This window comes from Schistocerca piceifrons, chromosome 1 (assembly GCF_021461385.2).
Source record: "Schistocerca piceifrons isolate TAMUIC-IGC-003096 chromosome 1, iqSchPice1.1, whole genome shotgun sequence".
NCBI lineage: Eukaryota > Metazoa > Arthropoda > Insecta > Orthoptera > Acrididae > Schistocerca > Schistocerca piceifrons.
In genome coordinates, this window is record NC_060138.1 from 1,040,432,371 (window position 1) to 1,040,459,979 (window position 27,609).

Here is a 27,609-nt window from a genome sequence, read left to right on the forward strand (position 1 = left end):
ACCAACTGAGCTACCCAAGCACGACTCACGCCCCGTCCTCACAGCTTTACTTCTGCCAGTACCTCGCCTCCTACAGTTTTAATCTGCCAGGAAGTTTCATATCAGCGCACACTCCGCTGCAGAGTGAAAATCTCATTCTGAAGCCACTTGATGTTCCCAAAGCGAGAAATGACTTTGCTGGGATACATTTCATTCGGGGCTCCCATGGAAAGAAGTGTAGTATGGGCCATTGCTCCATCTTGCTAAAATCGTAGGTGACAATGGCTGTGTAATGCTCAGAATTTACTTTTACACTGTGGCCCCGATTTTCAGAAAAATTCAGCAGTAAAGCACTTGAAGGAAATGGTGCACTATGATGTCACTTTTGCACTGTGCGTAGGATGCTCCAATAATTCACGTGGGTTGTGTGCAGCCCAGAATTGACAGTTCTGTTTGTTTACATATCCAGAACAATGGAAATGGATCTCATCTGACAGTAACCTGTTCACAGTGTACTCTGCAACTTACAGAAGCTCCTAGAACTTGTTGCAAAATTGAAGTCTCATCACTTTGTCCCTCTCAGTAAGCTTGTGGACATCTTGGATCTTGTACACACGATAGTGAAAATATTTAGGCAGGATATGGTGAACTCTGGTATCTGTCAATCCAAGTGAACTCCCTGCCGCCGTTGGATAAGCAGCAGTCAGCAGCAAGATGCCCTCTTAGCTCACTTTCATTTCATAGTTTAATTCTTAATTTCTTTGCGTGTTTTTGGGTACTTGCATAGTTTAATTCACAAATATCGGGCGTATTTGAGAGTTGCAGCATCGCGTTTTACTACCCGTATAGTATAAATTCGAGTAGTCATCAGTCATCTGTTTGTTTTGAACGGCTTGTGAGATACAAGAGGAAGAAAATTGTTAGGGATGGATAGGGACTGCGCCTGTTGTGTACGAAATCAGGGGGAATCGGCCACCGTGTTGCCCATGGTCGACAGGCTCCAGGCCTGGGCTGCGGTGACACTGGGACACCCTAGGCGAGTGCTTTGGCGCCTCTGGAACCTGTAGAATCGCCTGGGATCTCTGATGCCACTGCCCCCTCGGATTCGGACGTGCCTGCCGGCCGACACTTGACTGACGGTGATTGGTGAAATGTGGCGGGGTCACGAATCCCTGGGTGGAAGGCGAAAGTTGGTGCTGGCCGCAAGGCTGTACCCTTACGCCTCCGTAATAGGTTTGAGGTACTGCCCACTGCTGAAAGCACTTCTGAGCCAGAGAGAGCGGCCTCACTGTTGCGGCAGGGACGGTCTTCCTGAGAGGTCCAGACAGCTGACATGGACCTGAGTTACAGAGCTGCACGTAGTTGTACTAGTAGGCGGCAGAGGTCAGCAGTTGACGGACAGTGCTAGCAGTCATAGTCAAAACAATGTTCTAAAGTTATGTTTGATTAATATTTAATGTATTTGCATAATTATAATTGTTTTATATGTGTAGTAATTAGCAGTGTGAGTGTTGTATGAGTGAAGAAGAACAGAAGTAAATGAAAATTGTTTTGTTTATTCACGAAGTACCAGTTAAACTCTACAGGGGAGTTACTATAATTAAATGTGCAGTCAGTTTATGGTACTAATAAATCATGAGTAAAACACAAATTAATCGGTAATTTCAGAAGGAGTAATTTTATATTTGATACTTTTCTAAATGTATTTATTTAGCAATTGCCATAGAAAGAAATGTTTTACTATGATTGGTCATTGAAGTAAAGCGCAGGTTAGCGTGAGATAATACTGCAACCTGATTTGCTGTTTGTGGTATCAGCCAATCAGAAAAATGCAGGCTTGCGCCAATCTATGCTGGGAACAAAGCCTTTGGTGTGATCTAGGGAAATCAGGGCTGAGGGTTCGAACTAGTAACATCTCATTGAAAGCAGCTCCGACGAAAGTACTGTAAAATCGCGGAAAAATGCTAATTACGAGTTCGCGAAGTAGTACAAAGTTTATTTAAGTGACCGGTATAGTAAAAGTCGTGTGGAATTTCGGACAGAATATCAAAATTATTGCTTTTGACTGTTAGTTAAAACTGCGTGGCATGTTGTGCGATCTAGACTGGAATAGGTATTACGTGTAGAGCAGAGTGCACAACATTTCAGCGAGCATTTTCATAACTAAATGATCCGGTGAACTCTATTAACTTCGGTAACGGGTGTAAAATACCATAAACTGGCTACGTGTGTGATTGTGGTGTGCGTGTGAACTTTACATTGTGTTGCCACTTAGTACAGACTTGGCAGTATTAACTGTGATCTTTATCGTAAAAATACACCTGAAAATTTACATTGCTAAGTTAAAACTTTTATTTCAGTAGCTAGCCACATCCCGTTTACTGGACAATTGTATGTATGTTGCGACCTGCAACAGACAGTAGTGATCTAGTATTTTCTACTACAGCTTGTAGCTAGACAAATGAACATTGCTGAACATGAGTAGGACGGTAAAAAGGAACGTTCCGCGCCACACAGTTAGGCAGGTGATGGAGCCCACCCCTTAGGTATATGGCAGCTAAGGACGGGAAGAAAGCCAATGTGCACTCTGTGTGCATACTGGGGGGAGTCAGTCATTAAACATGTCGAAAGGGGCCTTCCGGATGCCATGAAGGGTATAGGGTGCAGCCAACTGCAGGTAGTGGCTCATGTTGGCACTAATGACGTGTGTCGCTATGGTTCGGAAGAGATTCTCTCTGGTGTCCGGTGGCTATCGGAGTTGGTAAAGACTGCCAGTCTTGCTAGCGAGATGAAGGCGGAGCTCACCATCTGCAGCATCGTCGACAGGACCGATTGCGGACCTTTGGTACAGAGCCAAGTGGAGGGTCTGAGTTAGAGGCTCAGACGGTTCTGCGACCGTGTAGGCTGCAGATTCCTCGACTTGCGCCACAGAGTAGTGGGGTTTCGGGTTCCGCTAAATAGGTCAGGTGTCCATTACACACAGAAGGCGGCCACACGAGTAGCAGGGGCTGTGTGGCGTGGACTGGGCGGTTTTTTTTTAGGTTAGATAGTTTCGGGAAAGATAAAAAATGGCTCCAGCTAAAAAATGGCTCCAGCCTCAAAAGGTACAGGGCAAAGAAAAGACGAGAATCGACCAAGCAACAGTCGGTATTGTAGTCGTAAATTGTCGTAGCTGTGTTGGAAAAGTAGCAGAGCTTCAAGCGCTGATGGAAACCACTGAAGCTGAAATCTTTATAGGCACAGAAAACTGGCTAAAGCTAGAGATAAATTCTACCAAAATTTTTATAAAGGTGCAAACCATGTTCAGAAAGGATAGATTAAATAAAGTAGGTGGTGGTGTGTTTGTGTCTGTTGGTAGCAGTTTATCTTGTAGTGAAGTTGAAACAGATAGTTCCTGCGAATTGCTATGGGTAGAGGTTATACTCAACAGCCATACAAAAATAATAATTGTCTCCTTCTACCGACCCCCAGACTCAGATGATATAATAGCTGAACTGTTCGAAGAAAACTTGACTCTCATTACAAGTAAGTACCCCACTCTCACAGTTATAATTGGTGGAGACTTCAATCTACCCTCGATTTGTTGGCGAAAATACATGTTCAAAGCCGTTGGTAAACAGGAAACATCTTCCGAAATTGTACTAAATGCTTTCTCTGAGAATTGCTTTGAGCAATTAGTTCATGAGCCCTCACGAATTGTAAATGGTTGCAAAACCGCACTTGACCTCTCAGACACAAATAATCCTGATCTCATAGAGAGCGTCATGACGGATACAGGGATTAGTGAACACAAGGTCATTGAAGCGAGGCTCAAAACCATATCAACCAAAACCAATATAAATAAACGCACAATATATATTTTTAAAACAGCAGATAAAAATTCGCTTGATGCGTTCCTAAGAGAAAGTCTCCATTCCTTCCAAGCTAATTATGTAAGTGTAGACCAGAAATGGGTCAAATTCAAAGATACAGTATCGACAGCAATATATAGATTCATACCGCATAATAAGAGACGGGACTGATCCACCGCGGTACACAAAACACGTCAGAACACTGTTGCAGAAGCAACGAAAAAAGCATGCCAAATTCAGAAGAATGCAAAATCCCCAAGACTGGCTGCGGAACAACTTAAATCACTTAAGAAAGGCAAGTCTCCCGGTCCAGATGGTATACCAATCATGTTCCTTTCAGGGTATGCAGACACAATAGCGCCTTTCTTAGCAATCATATACAACCACTCACTTGACGAAAGGTCTGCTCCTAAAGACTGGAAAGTAGCACAGGTCACACTAATACACCAGAAAGGAAATAGGAGTAACCTATTGAATTACAGAGCCATATCACAGACCTCAATTTGCAGTAGGATTTTGGAGCATATACTGGACTCGAACATTAAGAATCACCTTGAAGAAAATGACTTATTGATACATAACCAACATTGATTCAGAAAATATCGTTCTTGTGCAACACAGCTAGCTCTTTATTCCCATGAAGTAATGAGTGCTGTCGACAAGGGATCTCAGATCGATTCCATATTCCTAGATTTCCAGAAGGCTTTTGATACCGTTCCTCACAAGCAACTATTAATCAGATTGCGTACATATGGAGTATCGTCTCAGTTGTGGGACTGGATTCGTGATTTCCTCTCAGAGAGGTCACAGTTCATAGTGATAGACGGTAAATCATCGAGTAGAACAGAAGTGATACCTGGCTTTTCGCAAGGTTGTGTCATAGGCCCTCTACTGTTTCTGATTTACGTAAATGATCTAGATGTTGATCTGAGCAGCCCCCTTAGATTGTTTGCAGATGATGCTGTAATTTACCGTCTAGTAAAATCATCAGATGATCAGTTCCAATTACAAAATGATCTAGAGAGAATTTCTGTATGGTGCAAAACGTGGCAATTGGCACTTAACAAAGAAAAGTGCGAGGTCATCCACATGGGTACTAAAAGAAATCTGATAAATTTTGGGTATACAATAAATCACACAGATCTGAGGGCTGTCAGTTCGACTAAATACCTAGGAATTACAATTACAAGCAACTTAAATTGCAAAGACCACATAGAAAATATTGTGGGGAAGGTGAAACAAAGACTGCGCTTTGTTGGCAGAACACTTAGAAAATACGACAAACCCACTAAACAGACAGCCTATGTTACACCTGTCCATCCTCTGCTGGAGTATTGCTGCGCAGTATGGGATTCTTATCAGGTAGGATTGATGGAGGACATTGAAAAAAAGCAAAGAAGGGCAGCTCATTTCGTGTTATCACGCAATAGGGGTGAGAGTGTCACTGATATGATATGCGAGTTGGGGTGGCAGTCACTGAAACAAAGGCGGTTTTCTTTGCAGCGAGATCTATTTACGAAATTTCAGTCACTAACTTTCTCTTCCGAATGCGAAAATATTTTGTTGACACCCACCTACGTAGGGAGAAATGATCGTCATAATAAAATAAGAGAAATCGGAGCTCGAACAGAAAGATTTAGGTGTTCCTTTTTCCCATGCGCCACTCGAGAGTGGAATGGTAAAGAAGTAGTATGAAAATGGTTCGATGAACCCTCTGCCAGGCACTTGAGTGTGAATTGCAGAGTAACCATGTAGATGTAGATCCGACAGCTTGCCGCAAAGCTGACCACTGAGGACTATGCAAAATCGCATCCTGTACACAATTCATGTTTCCCGGTTTATGCACTGAAGGAGGTCAACTTGTAAACTCCTGTACCAATGCGATGCAGTGTTCCACCGATTAATGTTCCAGATCAAGTAAACTCCAGAGAATAGTGCCCATAATAGTGCATGGTATTACAGCAGTGCTTAGTGAGTGTCCCGTGAATGAAAGTTATAAAACTGTAAGTTGTTTCTGTTACACCCTGTATAACATGATATGAGATAATAGAGTGAAAGTAAGCAAAGTGAACAAAGCCTCATGTTGCAGTATCAAACACAGTGGAGTTCATTGTTATTGCAAAGACAGAGGCTCATTTTCTGCACATCATCTTGAATGCAATACTTTCAACAAAGCCTTCCATCTACCCTCTGTCCTAAGAATTGAAAATGGTTAACTTAACTGTCTGTTTGGTTCACTTTTGGACAGTAAAATTTTGCTTTTAGAAATTCTATATAGAATTTTGGAATGATCTATACCCCCATTTTACCCATGATAAACCATACATCCCTTGAACAAAAACATGTGGCCAATAGTTGGAAGAGAGCACAGGTCACACCCATCTACAGAAAGAGTAGCACAAATGATCCACAAAACTACCGTTCTGTATCATTGACATCTGTGTATTGCAGAATGTTAGAACATATTCTGAGCTCACTGTAACGAGCTTGATGCACAGCAGAATCACAACAATAATTTGCCATTTGTCTGTGGAAAAAGAAAACTCATAACGGCTTGGTAGTTCTGCATACAATTTAACATGACAGAGCTGTTGTTGTGTATCAGAAGAATGAGCCATGCTATATTGTAGATGTGTACATCTTTACTTAATCACAAACACATCAGTGGAAAAAGTACAATTTTCTGCACTAGAAGAAAAGGAAGAAAGAATGAATTTTCAATGTGGAAAGAATGTGCTCTCCAAGATTAGGACCTCCTTATAGCCTATAGGTGCTAAAACACTACACAGAGCTATGAATTCTGCATTCCAGTTGGCATACTACTCAACAGTGACATGCTTGAGGGACGGGGTTACCTTGCTGGAGTCCTAGCCTACTAAATGTTCATTCTACCAGCCAACTTGAGATAGCATTTTGGAGGTTTCTTACATTCGACTAATCTTATTTTGGCTCTGGGCCATGCCTTACCTAATCAATCCCAAAAATATGGCTTTCGAAACACATTTTCTTCACCTCCGGTTATGCCTGCCAACACTGAAAAACAGAAATCATGAAAGCATTCAAGTAAATCCATTGAAGAGAAATGAAATTTTATAACCAAACAGAGGTATGTATAACAGATAACATCAAAGTTGGAAAGCCATTTTTAAAGCTTTTCCCCCAAGCGTCCTCTTCAAGGGGTATTAATGTAGTAGCATTTTTGTTGATATCCAGTCATGCTGACTACTTTCACAATTTCTGAATTTTAATATCAACCTAATGTTATGAGAGAATGAATAAATGTTTTTGAGAATATTTTTTACCTTTTTTTCTTACCTTTTTCCTTGGATTACTACCCTGGATTTAATCATATACGGGTGTGATTAGAGATAAAAAAAAGGCATCCACATTTTCATTAACAACAAAAAAAACCATACAATTGAAATATACTTATCATTTTGTACCAAAGTAATCTATACAAAACCAAATAGGTAACTAGCAGTATTTTGAGATACAAAAAGTATTGTATAGACCTACTTATTTTCAAATTTAATTCAAGGTGCATAACACATTTTCAAACTCATCAAATCTTTTATAGCAAAACTCACAATTTTGTTCCTTTCCCCCCTCTTGAAACATTTTCTGCAGACATTCATTACAGGGTCCAAATGCAGTGAGCATTCCATAGTGTTCAATCATGGGCTTATAACGGTTCTTGATATATATGTTACTGTAATGACCTCCATTTTATTTGAATCAGGAAGAAAAATTAATCCTTTTTGGAAGAAGATGTGAACATTATTGTCAAGTTGACCAATGAAGCATCCACAGGGAATATAGCAAATGATGTTTTTGTTATAGTTCTTAGCAAGTTATGCACAAATGGACTAGCTTTAAAATTTTAAAAAAAGAAAGGAAAAACATCATACAGCCCATCCAGTTTTGTCACATTCTATGACTGTACAGGCCGTTTATAAATGAATACCGGGGTTTTAACACTTTGTAATATCTATTGCATTGAACTTACAGTTATAAATGATATGTTGAATGAAAAAGCAACTCAAACAGTTTTACCAAGAACCTTATAAATGTTCAATGTGAGCACTGGCATAGCGAAGTATGTGATTGGTTGAACTTCACTGTACCCAAGTGCTGAATAGGCCGCAAGGGGCCCAATGACAGGGCTTGCTTTGCGTGGCCTCCACGTTCACCTGACCTAATGCCATGTGATTTTTTTTCCTTTGGGGCTTCATCAAGGATTGCGTGTATGTGCCTCCACTACCAGCAGATGTCCCTGAATTAAGAAACCTGATAGAAGCAGCTGTTGCTACAATCACTGAAGACATACTTATCAACGTTTAGGAAGAACTCGGCTATAGACTTGATGTGTGCTGAGTGACAAATAGTGCTCACATTGAACATTTATAAGGTTCTTGGTAAAAATGTGTGAGCTGCTCTTTCATTTGACATATCAGTTACAACTGTAAGTTTAATACAATAAATATTGATGATGATGAGTCCCATACTTCTTTACAGAGCATAGGGGAGCGACGCGGGAGACCTGCGCTGCCTTACTAGGCAAGGTCCTAGTGGAGGTGGTTTGCCATTGCCTTCCTCCGACCGTAATGGGGATGAATGATGATGATGAAGACGTCACAACAACACCCAGTCATCTCGAGGCAGGAAAAATCCCTGACCCCGCCGGGAATCAAACCTGGGACCTCGTGCTCGGGAAGCAAGAACGCTACCGCGAGACCATGAGCTGTGGACATATTATAAAGTGTTAAAACCCAGATATTCATTTATAAACACCCTGTAGTTTACCAATAAAAAATAATAAATATATTCTTGGGTGTGCATATTGAACAAAACTTAAACTGGAAAAGTCATATAGTAAACCTGCCAATATGATTAAGTTCAGCTACTTTTCCATTAAAAACATTTGTCCAATGTGGGAACATACAAGTCATTAATTTAATATATTTTGAATATTTTCATCACCCACCATGTTAGCCGAGAGTGCTAATGCGCTGCTTCCTGGACTCGGGTAGGTGTGCCAGCCCCGGAACAAATCTGCCCGGTGGATTACCGATGTCGGCCAGTGTGCTGGCCAGCCTGGATGTGGTTTTTAGGTGGTTTTCCACATCCCGCTAGATGAATACTGGGCTGCCCCCCATGTTCCACCTCAGTTGCACGACTCGCAGACATCTGAAGACGTTCAGACGATTTCATGAATTATACTAGACACAGGGAGTGGGGTACACTAATTCCGTCCCGGGGGTATGGGGTGGCGGCAGGACGAGCATCCAGCCACCCCTTAAAATTCACCTTGCCAAATCCATCCTAGCCATGCCGGTCCTACGAAACCGCGGGACAGGGCATCAGCAAAAGAAATATTTTCATCCAGTGCTGTCCAACTCCTCACTTAGGCAAAAAATATTCCTTGTACGAAAGAGTACCCACTTAACATGAGAATTAATCACAGCCTCACAATACACAGAGTCATACACAGCTATAAAACTCTTTGATAATCTGCCCACTGAAAGAAAATGTTTGACAGACGGCAGTAGTGTATTTGAATTCAGATTATAATTGTTTCTCCATAACAACTCCTTCTATACTATACAGGAATTCCTGAATGTATGTAATTAATCTACTATAAACATGAAAATTACCAACACATAGCCATCTAAAAATAATTGCCCCCTGTCTCTGTAATCAATTTTTTCAACCAAGATGTTCCTCATCATAACATTTACTGTGAATATGGTCTATAGTACGTGGAACTAACTAAATATCTTTCTACATAAGCCAGTTCCAAAGTTAGAAAAAGTTATGGGCATATCACCTACAACAGGACCATATCTAGTAAAGCACTGTGTTGGTCAAACTAACATTCAGGTTGTGGATGGCTGTACTTTACTTATACTCTTCTACAAAGTTTACATTTATTTTCCTTTATCAAGTCCTGTCTATTTAAACTGCACATGTACACCATCTGTACTGTCCATGAGCAATTAATTCCCCAGCTGATGGAAAATTTTTCCTTGCTTTTAGTTTAAACTCCTCTAAGCCACTATAGCATATAATGAAACAACTGAAGGAATAAAGTGATATTCTGCCAACAGTACTGTCAAACAATATTTTCAATGTGTCTGTCTGCAACTCAGTGTCCTTTATTTACAGTGAGTCACAATCTATCCTTTTCATAATATTATTGATATTTCAACCTGGATTTTCCACTGTTTGATTTTGTTCTGTCATTGGTGTTTGATTTTGTTCTGTCATTGGTGTTTGACGTGAACAAGGAAGATGGAGAAACTGTTTTGAGATTCACACATAAATCACTATGATTTGGCATCATTATTATATGAACCCAGTGCCTACAGAGGACAAAACATCATTTTATAGTTGCAGCCATTATTTGTTCTATTGGCAAAGACATTTGTGAACATTAGCCAGCAGAAACTTAGCTCTTCTCTCTAGATTAATCTACCAGATTGTTCACACTGAAACAGATTTATAGCTCAGTGAAACCACTGACAGATTAAAATCTTACTCCATGCATAGACTTGCATAGGTATATGGATCTAAGTCATTGAATAGAAACTGTATGAAAAATACTATGACATATCTGATGAAATTGAAGGGACCTGCATAAGTTGTCTGTGCTCACTTAGTTATTTTATTACCTAGCTCTTCAGTGAAACTCATAAGTTACATGAGCTACATTATTGTTGAATCTCCATAACCATACAAATGTAGCATTGTATTTATAATATTCTCTTACTGATTATTTCACAAGAGAAATATTTTAACAGAAAGAAGCATGTTCACTTCCTCATTTTGCAAGGAATTGGTGTAGGCCTAAATAATGTATTTCTCTTTTTATACAGCTGTCATACATCTCCATTGCCTACAGCTTGCATAAACTTGTCATCACAAGAGGTGTGTTGGAAAAATTAATAGATAATACAACTGAATACTCAAATTTAGAGTATGTAGCATTATGGGAAAAACAGTGTAATGCTGTAGCTGCCTTTCTTGTTTTCTTCGTCTGGATAAAAGTATTGAAGTATATTAACATAACCCACACAACAGCTCAACTGAATGAAGCACTTAAACGGGTAATGTAAAGCCTTCACATGCCATTTCCTGATTATTAAATATTATAATTTTTAATTACTGAGCTAACAAAACAAAATAATCTTTCCTTTTCAGTGTGCTAAAGATCTTGCTGCTTTTGGATTATTGTTTTTCATTGCTATTTGTGCATATGCCCAACTGGGATATAGCCTTTTTGGAACAAAGGTAAGTTGTAAAATAAAAGTATTCAGCTATCATTATACAGGAATCCCAGAACACTCTTTTGTTCTGAAATTATATGCCATTCAGACTTGCAGCCATAATGTCTGAGATAGGTCCAGAAGCAAATATTTGCAAAACAACAAATACAACTACAAATTTGGCTCTTTATTTTTCTCATCACATTAGTTCAACATTTTTGGGTCAATATTGTTTGGTTATCATCAATTTTATTGTGCTGCACTGGATATATGTGCTTCCTACACATGCCTCTCCGAAGCAAGATGTGACTACCAGTTAAATACTGTAAGATGGTTGTTGGCATTTTTTATTGTAACACTGTGAATGAATAAAGGTGTAAGAAAGTCTTGTGGCAAGTTCATTAGAGGTAAGATCAGTGAAAGCAAAAGTAGCATGCTTTCTGTTTCCCATCACTTAGGTGGCAAACAAATCAATAAAATTAGTGTGTGAAAACAACAGTACTGCATGACACCACTTACAAAAACAATAAGTTACAGAAATAAACAGTAAATATGTTTCCAAGAATCAGATAAGATAAAAGCTGCAATAGTGTACTTTTAACAAAAATATTATATGAGTATATATTTGTCGTTTAGTTTTCTGACCATGTCCATAAACTATGAATTTTAATTAAAGAATGTCACACATCACAAGATTCACAAGTGAAATTTTAATGAGTTGAGAGACACAGTAATGCATTCAGTCATTCATTTAGTCAGTCATTCACATTCCATAATGAAGGAGAGCCTTCAGGGATGTGGAACAAGCCAACTTATCCATTAAAAGGCTGAAACTGCAATATCAAACAACTTCTGTAAAGAATACTATCAACAAATTATGGCTAGTGCTAATTTACTTACACTGATTGGTTCATATGTCGGTGTGAATATTATGATAAAAACAGCTGTTATACTTTGAAGTAAAGTCACTGCTCCAGCTCTAGCACAACTCAACTATTGTTTTTAATGAAACTTCCTGGCAGATTAAAACTGTGTGCCAGACCGAGACTCAACTCGGGACCTTTGCCTTTTGCGGGCAAGTGCTCTACCTTCTGAGCTACCGAAGCACAACTCACGCCCAGTCCTCACAGCTTTACTTCTGCCAGTATCTCGTCTCCTACCTTCCAAACTTTACAGAAGCTCTCCTCTGCTGCAGAGTGAAAATCTCATTCTGGATTGTTTTTAATGTCCAGATCACCTAGCCAATCAAGAGGGTTCTGCAAATTTTTATTGTTATTTCTAATTTTTTTCTCACTTAATTTTTCTCTGTAATGTTTGAGTACAATTTGTTGTGGCCTATGTGCTGAGTAGAATAGCTGCTTGAACAGAGGTTGCTTGTTCTCATAGAACATACTGACCAAGTTGTTGTGCAAAACTTTGAATATTTAATAAAGAGTGAGGGAGAGAAATTGCATGTTGGCTGCAGCCCATTGCTGGAACGTTAGTCCAAGATTGGGCCCTCTGTCTGGCTCCAGCTTTCAACTAACTATGACGTGAACCATATTTTCTCTCTCCTTATTGTTCAGACTTTGTTTTAACATGTTTACATGAGCACCTTGGCTAGCTAATGGCCTCACTTTCCAACTCTGAACTGAAGAATATGCTTCCAGATCAACTCTTTTGTTTAAATAGAACTCCCTTCAGATGCTTATATCCTCATATGTTCTGGCCAGAGGCTTTCTGCACCTGCACAAACCAGTGCCATTAGTGGGATCCCCCCACTTACAACCTATATGGGAGGCCATAATTTTTGTGGCAACATTTACCATGAATTAAGCATAGGACCAGTGAGAAACAGACAGAGCCATGAGTTGGTACGCAGTCCACCACTACCTGCCTGCTTCCTGCCACCACTGATCTCTGTGCTATTGGGGTCAGCAGATTCCACAATATCACCTCCAGTAGCCTCATGCTGCTGACAGACAAGCCAACCCAGCCACACACAGTATGTAGTAGCCATGAGGGCCTGCATCTTTCTATATGGGATGTTAGCATCCCATTGATTCAGCCTCATCTCAACATCGAAAGAGCTACTGGAAGTGATGCAAAAGCACCATTTTATAGCTCTAAACTGCTGGAGATGCAACAAGCATTGAAGAAGAAAACAATAATTCTGTGTTTTAGGTGCCAAGCTCAAGGGAGAAATCACAATATATCGTCATGTTTATGAGTAAAATTTTCCTGTGCATCTCTTGCACTGACTGTAGTGGAAAAAATGCATACTACTCATTCACAAAGGGAAAGTACTTCATAGATGAGCAGTGGCGATCTACTTCTGCTGAATTAGATAGTGACCCTTGCTATTAAGAACTTACTACTACTGGAACAATTGTAATCAAAACAAGTGTTGCTATCTCACCAACCAGTAGATTTAAGTGAACAAGCAACTGTTGAAGATTCTGTGACATGTGCTGAAATCCTTTTTCCTGTATTGCAATTTAGTGTGTTCAGCAGTTTTCTCACTGTTAACTTCTTACCACCAAATGTTGGCCTGATGGGTTTCAGTTGTATATCATGCACCTGGAGTTAACTGGAGATGCAAGGTTCTATATAAACTCAGTAGAATTGCTGCACAGTGTTAGCAGTTTTGGTGTGTTGGCCAAAGGATTAACTAATGATATACTGGCAAAAAGGATGTAAGTATTTAGCAAGGCAAGCTGTCCACCTTCTGTCAGTGGACTAGGGAAGATTTTGAAGCTTTTGCTGACTTCATCCACTCAGTTTTGTGCCATACCTATTTTGTGCTGTCAGGTAAAGGGAGAATTGATGTGCTTCTTGAACAGGCAGAGGCGAGAGCTGTGGAAATAAAATTTACATTAGCCCCATCTTTGCAAGAGGCTGTACACCTGACACTGCAGAGAAAAGGAGCTAACCATTTTGTCTAGTCAAATGTCTTGTGGGGGTGGCTCCCATAAAATTTTCACTGCAGAGACCAATTGTAGGCATTGTAAATGCCCTGTGCTCATAGCCGATAGGGTTTGGACACCCCTGCTGTTCTCACTGTAGAGAGATTGGTCACTGAAGTGCTGAATTTGACCATTTGTGGATAATGTTAAATAGGTGTCATGGAGGGTTTTGAGATCGAGGAGGTGGAAAAGGAACTGGTGTTGCCACTGCTCAGTGCTTCCATTAAAATTGATTAATCTCATTACATTTCAGGGAGTAACAGAGGCAACAAACATGATTGTTAAAGGCAACATAAAAGGAAAACTGGTAATGATTTTAATAGACATGGGCTCTCAGATAGACCCCCATGGCAATAAACAGCACTGAAACCATCTCACTGCCACATCAGTGGATTGAATACAGAAATTATTTATCCATTGGGAACATGTCATGTGAACATGGAGACTGGTGAAGGAGAGTATAAATTTGTCATAGAAGTGCTTAGTAAAAGAGGACAGGATTTGATATAATTCTTGGGAATGATTTCCTGTGCTACTTTTTGGGAGTTATAGATTTTAGGTCACAACTTTTTAAATTGTTGACTCAGTGCAACAAGTTGGCTGTGACAGCACTGCTAAGGCACGAGTTACAAGGGTAAAAGTCCTGTTCCCCGAGTTTACACCAAATCACTTATCATAGTGTTGATAGTGCACTCCCCTGAAACTATTTGTGGTGGAACAGGGGAGTTCTCTGGATAGCACCCAAGAGCCTGTAGGAACTATCTTTCTGGTCAATTTGCTCACCAGAAACAAAGAGCTAGATCACTTTCAAGTAAAGCTTTAATGGAAAAAAGTGTGTTCCTATGTGCTTAGATAACTTTGGGACACAAAAGGTAATAATTCCAATTGGAAGCAGTGTGCAAAAGACGTAGCTATTGAACAGTATCAACAGGAAGAAATAATATCAGGAAATTTCAAGAACTCACAATTGTGTTAGAAGAAATGGCAAGTGATGTGATGTGATGTATGTTGCCAAAGTAAGAAGTGTATCCAGTTATGCCATCTACCAAAATCCAATTGAGAGAGAAATTAATACAATTGACAGAGCTGGATAGGAACCTGTTATTTACAGTGTTAAGAAGAATTAGTGTGGCTGTTTTATGAAAACACAGTATTCACTGTTCACAGATTTAATGCAGCTTGAAATTCCAACTAGGGATGTGCAGCTAATAGCTCAGAAGTCTTACCACATTTGTTGTCATTTAGTCAGTTGTAGAGGAAAGGATTGAACAGTAGTTAAGTGAGGGTATAGGGCAAACTTCCTCTAGCTCATGGACTTGTTTATTTTCAGTAGCCAGTAACTACACTTAATAACAATGTGGCTGGAAACTTGTCCTTGGAGCAAATAAAGTGGACTTTAAGTAATATTGGAAATACCACATTTGTTGTCATTTAGTCAGTTGTAGAGGAAAGGATTGAACAGCAGTTAAATAGGGGTATAGGGCAAACTTCCTCTAGCTCATGGACTTGTTTATTTTCAGTTGCCAGTAACTACACTTAATAACAATGTGGCTGGAAACTTGCCCTTGGAGCAAATGAAGTGGACTTTAAGTAATATTGGAAATGTTAAAACAGGGAGATGCATAGAAAATGGCAGGCAAAGTTCAGTACAATGTATTGCACTTTCTGACACATCAATAATGACAGTTCTGTCCAATAATATTTTTGTGGTGGTTTTCCTGGCAGACTGTCCGCCTTTGAATGCTGCATGTGTCAGACCTCTCTAGGACCCACTTGCTAGCACCCAGCTGCTGCTGCCATAGCAGAGCTGAGACCCTGTGTCAAAGGCATTGGCTACCACTCATTGCTTTGAAAAGTATAAAATGCTTACTGTTGTTGAGTGATCCACAGTATGAGTGATCTACAGTATGACTTGCATTTCACACTTGAGAGCAATGGAGACAGATGACACTGGTGTAACTGAACTTTGGTAACGTAGACGTATAGTTTTTTTTTCAGTAACTGTAAAATTGTACCCTGAGTGAAAAGTGTGGGTTCTGTCGTAGGTTTGTGAGTAGTAGATTATGGTGTGGGATTTGTTCAAAGTATTTTCATTGGGGGGAATGCAGTGGGGAAGCCAGTGGTCATTTTAGGGAGATCCTCTCCTGGGAATGTAGAATCTAGTAGAAACAAATTAATAGAGGAGCAGGAGGGTAAGATGTGTGCTCTTCAGGTGCAGTTACAATGTGCAAAGGAGGAAGTAGATAGGTTGAGGAGGGTGAAGGGTGGTAGGGAATGGGAACTGGCAGTTTGCAAGAAGGTAGCTAGGAAGAGGAGGTATTCAGACAGTTTTACTTTGCATACATGCAATAGATACGACCAACTGTGAGAATTGAGTGGAGAGGAGCCTCGTGTAGCTGTAGATGTAGGTAACTTGCAGCAGTTCTCAGCAATTAGGAGGCCTAGGTTAGTTGCAAAGTCTAGCTGAAAGAAGGTTCTGCTGCCAGGTAGTTCCCATGGTACAGATGTGGGCCAGCAGTTGCAGGAAGTGTTGGGGGGTGAGTACCAGGTCACCAGCATTGTGAAGCCTAGTGCAGGGTTAGCTCAAGTGACAAAGCATAGGGGAGTTATGTAAGAATTTTACCAAGGAGGATCAGGTAGTGATAGTGGGTGGAGAAGGGAACAGTCTCGATAGGGACGGGGAATATAAAGCCATTGGTGACTTGGTTAAGATAGCTACTCAAACTGGTGGCACTAATGTGCATTTCATGCAACTGTTTCAGCATCATGATCGGCCTTACCTTAATGCTGCTGTTAGGCGCGTTAATGTAGGGCTGGGGAGGGCACTGATGGCGGAGGGCATGGATCACATCTCAGTGGTGCCAATTGGGTCTATCAGTAGATGGGGTTTCACTAGGCATGGCCTGCACCTCAATAGGTATGGGAAGGGGAGGCTGGCTAAGCTTATAGGTGACAGTGTAGTTGGTGGTGGTGGTGGTAGTGGTGTCACTCATGGAAAAATTCCTGTAGTAGTTGATATTAGAGCTGCACCTTTTTTAGAATGAAGTCAGCTGATAGAGGCACTTCCTTTAAGCAGGTATACCTAACTAAGGGCTCACCTCCAGAGGATGTAATGTTTCCAAGTAGAGAAGGAATTAGCATATTTCATCAAAATATAAGAGGTATTAGAGATAAAGTTAGTGAACTGCTAATAGATATTAACTCTGAAATTATTGGTATATCAGAGCACCACTTAAATAATTTGATAAGTCAGAGGCTTCCTTTACCAGGCTACAGATTAGCTGGCTGTGTCTCAAGGAGTTCCTTGCAGGGTGGGAGAGTGGCTCTGTACATAAAAAACAGTATTTCATTTGAGTCCTTAGATGTATCACGACACTGCACTGAACAGATATTTGAAAGTTGTGGAGCATTAGTTGAATTTAGTGAAACTAAACTTCTAATTGCTGTTGTTTATAGGTCCCCTAGCTCTGACTTTAGAGCATTTTTGCTTAAGCTAGAGAGGGTTCTTGATTCACTTTGTAGGAAGTACCAGAAAGTAATTATATGTGGTGACTTCAATATTAATTTTGTATATGATTGTGCTAGAAAAAGGATGTTGGTAGATCTTCTAAATTCATATGATCTGATGCAAACTGTGTTTTTTCCAGCTAGGGTGCAGGGGAACAGTAGCACAGTCATAGACAATATTTTTATTCATTCTTCATTACTAGATGGGCATTCTGTTAGTAAAAGGGTGAAAGGCCTTTCAGACCATGACACACAAATTTTAACGCTAAAAGGTTTTTGTACTCAAACCAATGTCATATTTAATTACTAACTATGTAGGAAAGTTAATCCAACGGCAATAGAGAGTTTTTTAAAACTTGTCAAGGAACAAGAGTGGCAAGATGTTTATAGTGCCGATAATATAGATGATAAATACAATGTTTTCCATAACACATTTCTCATGCTCTTTCAGAGTTGCTTTCCATTAGAACATTCTAAACGGGGTACTAGCAGTAATGGACAGCCCAGTTGGCTGACTAGTGAGATAAGGATATCATGTAGAACAAAGCAGGAATTATATCAAAATGTTAGAAGTAGTAACAATCAAGCTACAGTAGCCCATTACAAACAGTATTGTAAGGTGCTTAAAAATGTTATCATCAAGGCAAAAAGTATGTGGTATGCAAATAGAATAGCTAATTCACAGGATAAAATTAAAGCCATATGGTCAGTTGTGAAGGAAGTGTCTGGTCAGCAGCACAAGGTCGATGATATAAAGTCAGTTCGCAGTAATAATATTTCTGTTACTGATAAATCAGATATATGTACAGTATTTAACAATCATTTTCTGAGCATTGCTGGTGAATTAAATAAAAATTTAGTTTCTACAGGAAATCATATAAATTTCGTAGCAAATGCCTTTCTGAGATTGACGTCTGAAATACTCCTCTGTGATACAGACAAGATGGAGATTGAGTCAATAATTAAATCACTGAAGACTAAGGACTCTCATGGTGACGATGGAGTGTCTAGCAGAATATTAAAGTACTGTGCTGCACATGTTAGCCTGGTATTTAGCCATATTTGTAATTTTTCCTTTAGGAATGGTTAGTTTCCTGAGCAATTAAAGTACTCAGTAGTACAGCCGCTTTATAAAAAGGGAGAAAGGGATAATGTAGATAATTTTAGACCTATTTCTATGCCAGCAGTGTTTGCAAAAGTTATCAAAAAGGCTGTGTATGTAAGGTTAATTGATCATTTTATATCACATAATTTGCTATCAAATGTACAGTTCGGCTTTAGAAGTCGTTTGACAACTGAAAATGCTATATTCTCTTTTCTCTGTGAGGTACTGGATGGGCTAAACAAAAAGTTTCGAACGCTTGGTGTATTTTTTGATTTAACAAAGGCATTTGACTGTGTTGATCTAACAATATTGCTCCAGAAGTTGGACCATTATGGAATAAGGGGAGGAGCTCACAATTGGTTCACCTCTCACTTTAGCAACAGGCAGCAAAAGGTCATTATTCACCATGTTGATAACGGCTGTGATGTGGGATCTGAGTGGGGTACTGTCAAGTGGGGGGTGCCCCAGGGATCAGTGTTGGTGCCACTTCTGTTCCTGATTTATATAAATGATATCCCTCTAGTATTATGGGTAACTCTAAAATATTTCTGTTTGCTGATGACACTAGCTTGGTAGTAAAGGATGTTGTGTGCAACATTGACTCGGTTTCAAGTAGTGCAATACTTGACCTCAGTTCATGTCTTGTACAAAATAAACTAATGCTAAATCACAGTAAGACTCAGTTTTTACAGTTTCTAACACACCATTCAAAAAAATCTGACGTTTTAATCTCACAGAATGGGCATATGATTAGTGAAACTGAACAGTTTAAATTTCTAGGTGTTCAGATAGATAGTAAGCTGTCGTGGAAAGCCCACGTTCAGGATCTTGTTCAAAGACTTAATACTGCCATTTTCACTATTCAAACAGTATCAAGAGTGAGTGATACTTCGACACATAAATTAGTCTACTTTGCTTATTTTCATTCACTTATGTCATATGGTATTATGTTTTGGGATAACTCTTCCCATTCTAGAAGGATATTTTTGGCTCAGAAACGGGCGGTTCGGGCAATAAGTGGTGTGAGTTCACAAACCTCTTGTTGACCTCTGTTCACGAGTCTGGGTATTTTGACATTGGCCTCTCAATATTTATATTCCTTATTGTCGTTTCTTGTTACCAATATTAGTTTATTTCCAAGAATAAGCAGCTTTCACTTGGTTAATACTCGGCAGAAATCAAACCTCCATTTGGATCGGACTTCCTTAACTCTTGTGCAAAAAGGTGTGCAGTATGCTGCTGCATCCATTTTCAATAAGCTGCCACTCAAATTCAAAAATCTTAGCAGTAATCCACGCGCTTTCAATTCGAAACTGAAGAGTTTCCTCATGGGTCACTCCTTCTATTCTGTCGAGGAGTTCCTTGAAAACTTAAGCTGATTCATATTGTATTGCTGATAGCGTTTACTTAAACTTATGGACTGACTTTTTTTTCAGGTTCATTAACATTTATTTTTATCTGTTATTACTTTTATGTTGTAAGTTCATGTACTGGCACGTTCCATGACCTTGGAGATTTGTTCCTCAATTTGGTCCTACAGAACTCGACATGTAAATAAACAAATAAATAAAAAAAATTTATATGATGAGTAATGTAGACTCTAAGACAAAAAAATGATACACCATGAAGGGCTAAAGCAAACTGGTCAAAAATTGATATTCATACAAGTATTATTGGAAAATGCAAAACCATAAAAACTGGTGGTTGACAGGTGAATGTGTGATGCTGCAGCACAATTTCACCATGCAGCTGGTAGGAGTAGGAAAAGGGGACTGCCAATACTAGGACATAAGGTCTTTGTGAAGTTCACTCCATGTACTCAGTTGGACATTAGCTGTGCATTTCAGACAAGTGCATGAACAATACATGCAGATGTCAGCATTTGAGACAGGGCGTGTAGTTGGGCTCAAAGTGGCCAGTTGGAGTAACTGGCAAATTGCTTGACATTTGAACAGGAGTGATGCCACTATCAACAATATTGGCATAAATGGGGAAACTTGCCTGAATACAGTGTCAAGAAGGAATTGATCAGCCTAGAGCTATGACAGAATAAGAAGACCGAGCAATCTTCAGAGATGTACCCAGGGAGCCCCGGATTCATCATTGTCATCAATCTGATGTGCAACTGGTGTTTCAGTGACCTTGACGATCACTAATAGGTGGATCACAGAAACAAGGGCTGAGCTCACAACTCACCTTGTGCTGACTGCTGTTGACCTCTGTACACCAACAAGCCCATTTGCAGTGATGCTGGGCACCTTTAGCCTGGTATCTCACTGACTGGAGTAGAATTGTCTTCATTGTTGAGTACCACTTCAAATAAAGCCCTAATGACCAGCAAAGTCAGAAGAAATACCAGACAGTGGTTGGATACTAACCTGAATGTCAGCTGCCATACGGCCAGAGAACCAGGAATGATGGTCTGGGGTACCACTTCATTTCATACCGGGACCCCATTTATTATTAACCGTGACACTCTTACAGCGCAGTACTACACTGAGAATATTCTACACCACATGTTGTTCCCCTTCATCGCAAGCCATGCTGGGCTTACATTTCAACACAATGCACACCCATGCATGGCAAAAGTTTCTACTGTTTTTCTTCGTGCTTGCCAAACCCTACCTTGGCTAAGAAAGTCCCCAAATCTCTCCCAAACTGAGAACAATTGAAGTATTATGAGGAGAGCCCACCGATGAGCTTTTCTGATGATCTGATGTGCTACTTAGGTGGAATTTGGCACAACATCCCTCAGGAGGACATCTTTCAATGCCAAACAGAATAACTGCTTGCATAAGAGCTAGAGGTACACCAACACTTTACTAATTTGCTCAATTTGTGAAGTCCTTTCTCTATGATAAATCATCCAATTTTTCTGAAATTGTAATCATTTGTTTGTCTGTACATGTACAGCACATCTACCAATTTCTGACTCATTCAGATAATTCCCTCATGGTGCAGCATTGTTTTCTTTTTGTCTTAGAGTGTATTTCACTAATATACAAGACATGATTATGGCTTAAAATGAATTTTATAGTTCACTATTCAATCATAAAACCTCACTACATTGTTTAATGCTGCTATTAACACTTTATATCTCATTTATTTTCCTTTTAGAAGTGATGCTTCATGCAGTTTTTCATCAAGAATCCATATATTTTCATGAAGCCACAATCATAAACTGTGATGTAATGAGTTTTACTGTCATTGTTTGATTTTTTTTATGGTAAATGTATATGATAAGCCCTCTGAACACCTTGCAATGCATGCTCTATAACAACATAGGCACACTGCACATTTTGTGGTCCACATAAGGGTTCATGAAGGACTTAACACTGATCAAGAGTAATATTTAAGGCATTGAATTAGATCTAAACCAACAAAATTGCCCATTCTTGAAGCTACCCATAGTTGGTGGAAGTTGCTACTGATAGTGTCAGCAAATGTCTACATGGCTGCCTAATTGCTATTACACAGATTAAGCACAGAGGAGCTGCTCTCCTTATGTGTGGGTCCTAAATGATGAAAAAAAAAATAAAATAAAAAAAACAATACAAATTCGAGTTGTTGACGGTTGATTCAACATTCTTCAGATAAGTTTGTGCAGTGAAGAAGCTGGGTATTCATAAAATAAACATCTATGATCACTGATACAGCTTAGGCTACTGAATTGAAATTTACAGAACACAGAACATGGGAACCTAGAGTGCACTGGTCTACACCATGATTAGAACTAAGACCTCATCAACACAATTTATTGCACAAACCTTGGCTAACAGGATAGCAGTTTCTGGATTTGTTCTTGACTTATCCAAGCTGTTTGACAAAATTAATCATGCAGTCCTGCCAAGGAGAGTACAGAACACTGCTATTTGAGGTCAAGCAGCAGACTGGATAACATCATATCTCATGAACAGGAGCACATATGTAACCATTAACAATTTATACAGATCAGAAGTTAGAAACATTAAATATGGTTTTGCAGTGGGACCTATCCTCTTGAATTTATTTGTAAATAATGTACAAACATATGGAAATGAAAGTAAGATTTGGTCTGCAAATGATATGACTATGCTAAATCTTTCCAACAGTTCTGAAGCACTTGAGAAAAACACTCTCATATAAGTCAATAATACAGAACAGTGGCTCATGGGTAATGAGTTAATTCGTAATCTGAAAAAATACTATGTACATGGTTTTCATCACTAAACAAAAAGAACAACACGCAGATGTTTTTCTAGGTGAAAGAGAACTGGAGGAAATAACTTCAGGTATGTTTTTAGGTATAACAATAGTAAGCTAAATTGGAAGCAGTAGATAAATACTGTTTCCCACAAGCTAAGCTCAATGATATTTGTAATAAAACAACTGACTCAGTATGCATTGCAAGACCTCTTTTTGAATCATACATGCAATATGGAATCACAGTATGGGGGAACTCAACCTCCACAGGAATGAAACAAATATTTGTACTAACAGAAGAAAGCCATTCAGATTATATTAAAAAAGAATCAAAAAGAACATTGTAGAAACTTTTTCAAAGATCTTAATATTTTGACATTTTCATCACTGTATAAACTCAAGACAATTGTAGCTACTTTATGAGATCCCACAAAAGTGGGGACCAATGAGACCATTCACCTCTCACAATACAAGGAACAGAAAACAATTGTGATATATTTCACATAGACTTCAGATTTTAAAAAATAACCTAAATACTTATTAAAGTTAATACATGCATTACTGAGAGACGTACAAAACTTCAAAACTTAGAAGATGTTTCCTACAACCCTAAAAAAGTTTCTAATAGAAGAAGAATTCTGAAGTATGACTGAGTACATGAGTGACAGCGAGCAAAAGTTCATCCCGCGGGTGATAAATTTCATGTGCCATATTAAGAGAAACTAGAATTAGAGATTAGTGTTAGGAAGTAAACAAGAATTAAAACTACTCATGTGTAATAACGATTTATGTCACAAACTTGTATTTTTAGCTCTGGTGTTTGCGTTATAAATTATTGATCATGATGTAACACTGAGTATATACTGTAACAATATTATGAAAAGGAAAGTTTCCACTCACCTTACAGCAGAGATGCTGAGTCACAGACAGGCACAACAAAAAGACTGTCACAAATAAAGCTTTCAGCCAGTAAGGCCTTAAGTCAAAAATATATGACAGATATGTACACACACACACACACACACACTCACTCACGCAAACCCAACTCCACACACATGACTGTAGTCTCAGGCAACCATTGCTTCAGACTACAGTCTCGTGTGTGTGGGTTGCATTTGCATGAGTGGTGTGTGTGTGTGTATATATATCTGTCATCTATTTTTGATGAAAGCTTTAACTGGCCAAAAGCTTTATTTGTGACAGTCTTTTAGTTGTGCCTATCTGCGACTCAGCATCTCCGCCATATGGTGAGTGGCAACTTTCTTTTTCATGATATTGTTACATTTCATCCTGGATTTTCAATATGTACAAGGTGTGATTGGAAAGTTTTAAGAATGGATCCACTACCACTTACTGTTTTGGCAGGCAGGTACACAGAGGGTGGGGAGTGAGTCATTGCCTTGTCCTTGAATGCCCTCTGACAGGAAACAGTGTTTCCTTTATTCAGTTCATTGTGGCAGCTGGTTGAATGTGAATCTGTTAGGGCTTGTTGCCAGATCCTGTCTGTGTGAAAATGGACGTAAAAACAGAGCAACGAGTTTGTGTGAAATTTTATTTTAAAACTGGGAAATCAGCTTCTGAGACTTATGAACTATTAAATCAACTTTTGGAGATAATTGTATGAGCCAGTCAAATGTTTTTGTCTGGTTCAACAAATTTAAAAATTGCCGTGAATTATGTGAAGATCAACCATGATCCGGCCGTCCCAGATTTGTTAAACAGGGTAATTATAGGTGACAAATTGTGGGTATATGGATATGATCCTGAAACCAAAGTGCAGTCTTCGCAGTGGAGGAAAGTTTTAAGAATGGATCCACTACCACTTACTGTTTTGGCAGGCAGGTACACAGAGGGTGGGGAGTGAGTCATTGCCTTGTCCTTGAATGCCCTCTGACACCTTCACCATGGCCGAAAAAAGCACGGCAAAGTCGGTCGAAGGTGAAAACAATGTTGGTGATTTTTTTCGATTCTACCAGTGTTGTGCATCATCAGTTTACCCCTGGAGGACAGACAATTAACCAGGAATGCTACAAATGTGTCTTTGAGCGTTTGCGCAAAAAGGCGCAGAAGAAAAGGCCTGCATTGTGGAAAGACAGGAGCTGGGTGCTACACCATGACAATGCTCCAGCTCATTGTGCCTTCTCCATCGTTGAATTTTTGACCAAATTCAAAATTCCTGTGCTTCCACAACTGCCATATTCCCCTGATTTGGCCTCTGCGGACTTCTACCTGTTTCCAAAATGAAATTTTCACTGAAAGGGAAGCGATTTGACTCGATTACAGACATCCAGGCAAATAAGGAGAGTGTCCTTAACACACTTCAGGAAAAAAATTTCCAGGAATGTTTCCAAAAGTGGAAACATCAATGGAGTCGGTGTGTTCAGTCAGAAAAAGACTATTTTGAAGGAGATGCATCACAGTAGCATGTAAGTACCACCATTATACAATTACAAGCCCATTCTTAAAACATCCCAATCACACCTTGTATATACTGTGCAAGCTATTATGGGTATTTACTGTGGAACCTATTTTTTCTATAAATATATTTTGTCTAGATTGGAGGCATAATGACTTGTACAGTTTTACAAGTACATAGCTCTACAAAAGGTTAATTTATGGAACTAATAAAAAACACAAAACACACACACAATTGTGTCACCCTTCCATCACAACACATGTGGAGAATCACTGAGCTAATGAGACTGTAATCTACCCCTCCCTTACTTGTTGTTGCTACTGTCCATGATGGTGAAGTCTTTTCAGAAGATCTGAGAGGAGTAAGATTTACAATAAACTTTTTAGATATGTCTTCTCGCACAGTTGGCCCCAGTTCTTCATGTCTAAGGGTCTGATTCTTAGAGCTGAAATTCTCACATTTTAGGTTCTCGTGGTTCAGTTGGTCTAAATAATTTTGAATAATGTCTTTGCAGAATTTGTGTTTTCACAATAATTTATTCTCACATTGTTCTATATCATACTGTCTTTTCAATTGTCACATTAACAAATCCAAACTACATTGTTCATCCAAAATACAAAAATATGTCCAATCACATCAGAGGCATGCATACTACTACTTTACTCTGTGGTAATAACAATATTCCAAAGGGTTTACAGTTTTTCTTGACAAGTGAATTTCTGTTGGTTTAGATTATTATTTTATAAATGAATTACTAGATTGTGTAATTAATAATAGAAATTTTAAGTGTGCCAAATATTTTGTAATTTCAAATGTTTCTAAAAAACAAATTTAATTGTACATTCAGAGCTAGTACATATTGATTGAAACAACGAAAACAAAGTAATTCCTTTTCATAAATTTTAGATTGAAATATCACATATTTTGTATAAAATTATATGAAATTTTTCAGAAAAATGGCTGAGATAATACTGATCTGTCCAAAATTTGAAAAATATTTCTGGTATCAACTACTACTGTTGAGGAAAAGTAATGCTAGAGGAGGATGTCCCTTTACAAACACTGCTAGGAGCTGGATTCTCTCATCACAATATTGGTCTCTGAACCTCACAAAGCAATGATAAAGATAAGAACATTGAAACTTGAAACTTCCTGGCAGATTAAAACTGTGTGCTGGACCAAGATTCGAACTCAGGACCTTTGCTTTTCGTGGGCAAGTGCTCTATCAACTGAGCTACCCAAGCACGACTCACGTTCCGTCCTCACAGCTTTACTTCTGCCAGTACCTCGTCTCCTACCTTCCAAACTTTACAGAAGCACTCCTGCGAACCTTTCAGAACTAGCACTCCAGGAGAAAGGATATTTCAGAGACATGACTTTGCCACAGCCTGGGGGATGTTTCCAGAATGAGATTTTCACTCTGCAGCAGAGCATGCACTGATATGAAATTTCCTGGCAGATTAAAACTGTGTGCCGGAGCACTTGCCCGCAAAAGGCAAAGGTCCCGAGTTCGAGTCTCAGTCTGGCACACAGTTTTAATCTGCCAGGAAGTTTCATATCAGCGCACACTCCAGTACAGAGTGAAAATCTCATTCTGGAAACATCCCCCAGGCTGTGGCAAAGCCATATCTCTGCAATATTGTTTCTTTCAGGAGTTCTAGTTCTGCAAGGTTCGCAGGAGAGCTTCTGTAAAGTTTGGAAGGTAGGACATGAGGTACTGGCAGGAGTAAATCTGTGAGGACAGAGCGTGAGTCGTGCTTGGGTAGTTCAGTTGGTAGAGCACTTGCCCACAAAAGGCAAAGGTCCCGAGTTCGAGTCTTGGTCCGGCACACAGTTTTAATCTGCCAGGAAGTTTCATATGAGCGCACACTCCGCTGCAGAGTGAAAATCTCATTCTGGATAAGAACAGTTGTTACTTACATGAAGTATGGCATTCCTAGAGACCAAAAATTAAATTTTCTGCTACTATGACCCATCTGAAATAAGGATCACATAGCATAAGTCACTGAAGTGGAAAGGGAATGCCAAGTGAATTTAAGGGAACAATTTAGGGACCACATGCAGAGGTAAATGCACTATCACAGTGTTGCCAAATATTTTCAACCATGTTGCCAGGTCTTAGAAGTGCTAGGGGCAGCTATGTAGTGAAATGCTTTGTTTTGGTCATCTTATAAGGGCTCTCAGAGGAAAAGCAAGAAAGTGTTTGATTTTTATGAAGGATTGCCTCCTGATACTTTCTGACATCACCTTTTATGCTATCTATATGCACTATGTGATCAAAAATATCCAGACAACTGGCTGAAAATGACTTACAAGTTCACGGCATCCTCTATCGGTATTGCTGGAATTCAATATGTTG

General features: G+C 39.3%; 1 protein-coding gene across 1 annotated transcript in view; it reads left to right on the forward strand.

Moving 5' to 3' along the window:
- The window catches only part of LOC124777425 (polycystin-2-like), a 43,678-nt gene that overhangs the window by 4,004 nt on the left and 12,065 nt on the right, over positions 1 to 27,609 (forward strand). Inside the window, exons 2-3 of the mRNA XM_047252826.1 lie at positions 10,706 to 10,936; positions 11,031 to 11,120. Of these exons, the coding sequence (XP_047108782.1) occupies positions 10,706 to 10,936; positions 11,031 to 11,120 (321 nt within the window). The remainder of the gene's footprint in view (positions 1 to 10,705; positions 10,937 to 11,030; positions 11,121 to 27,609) is intronic.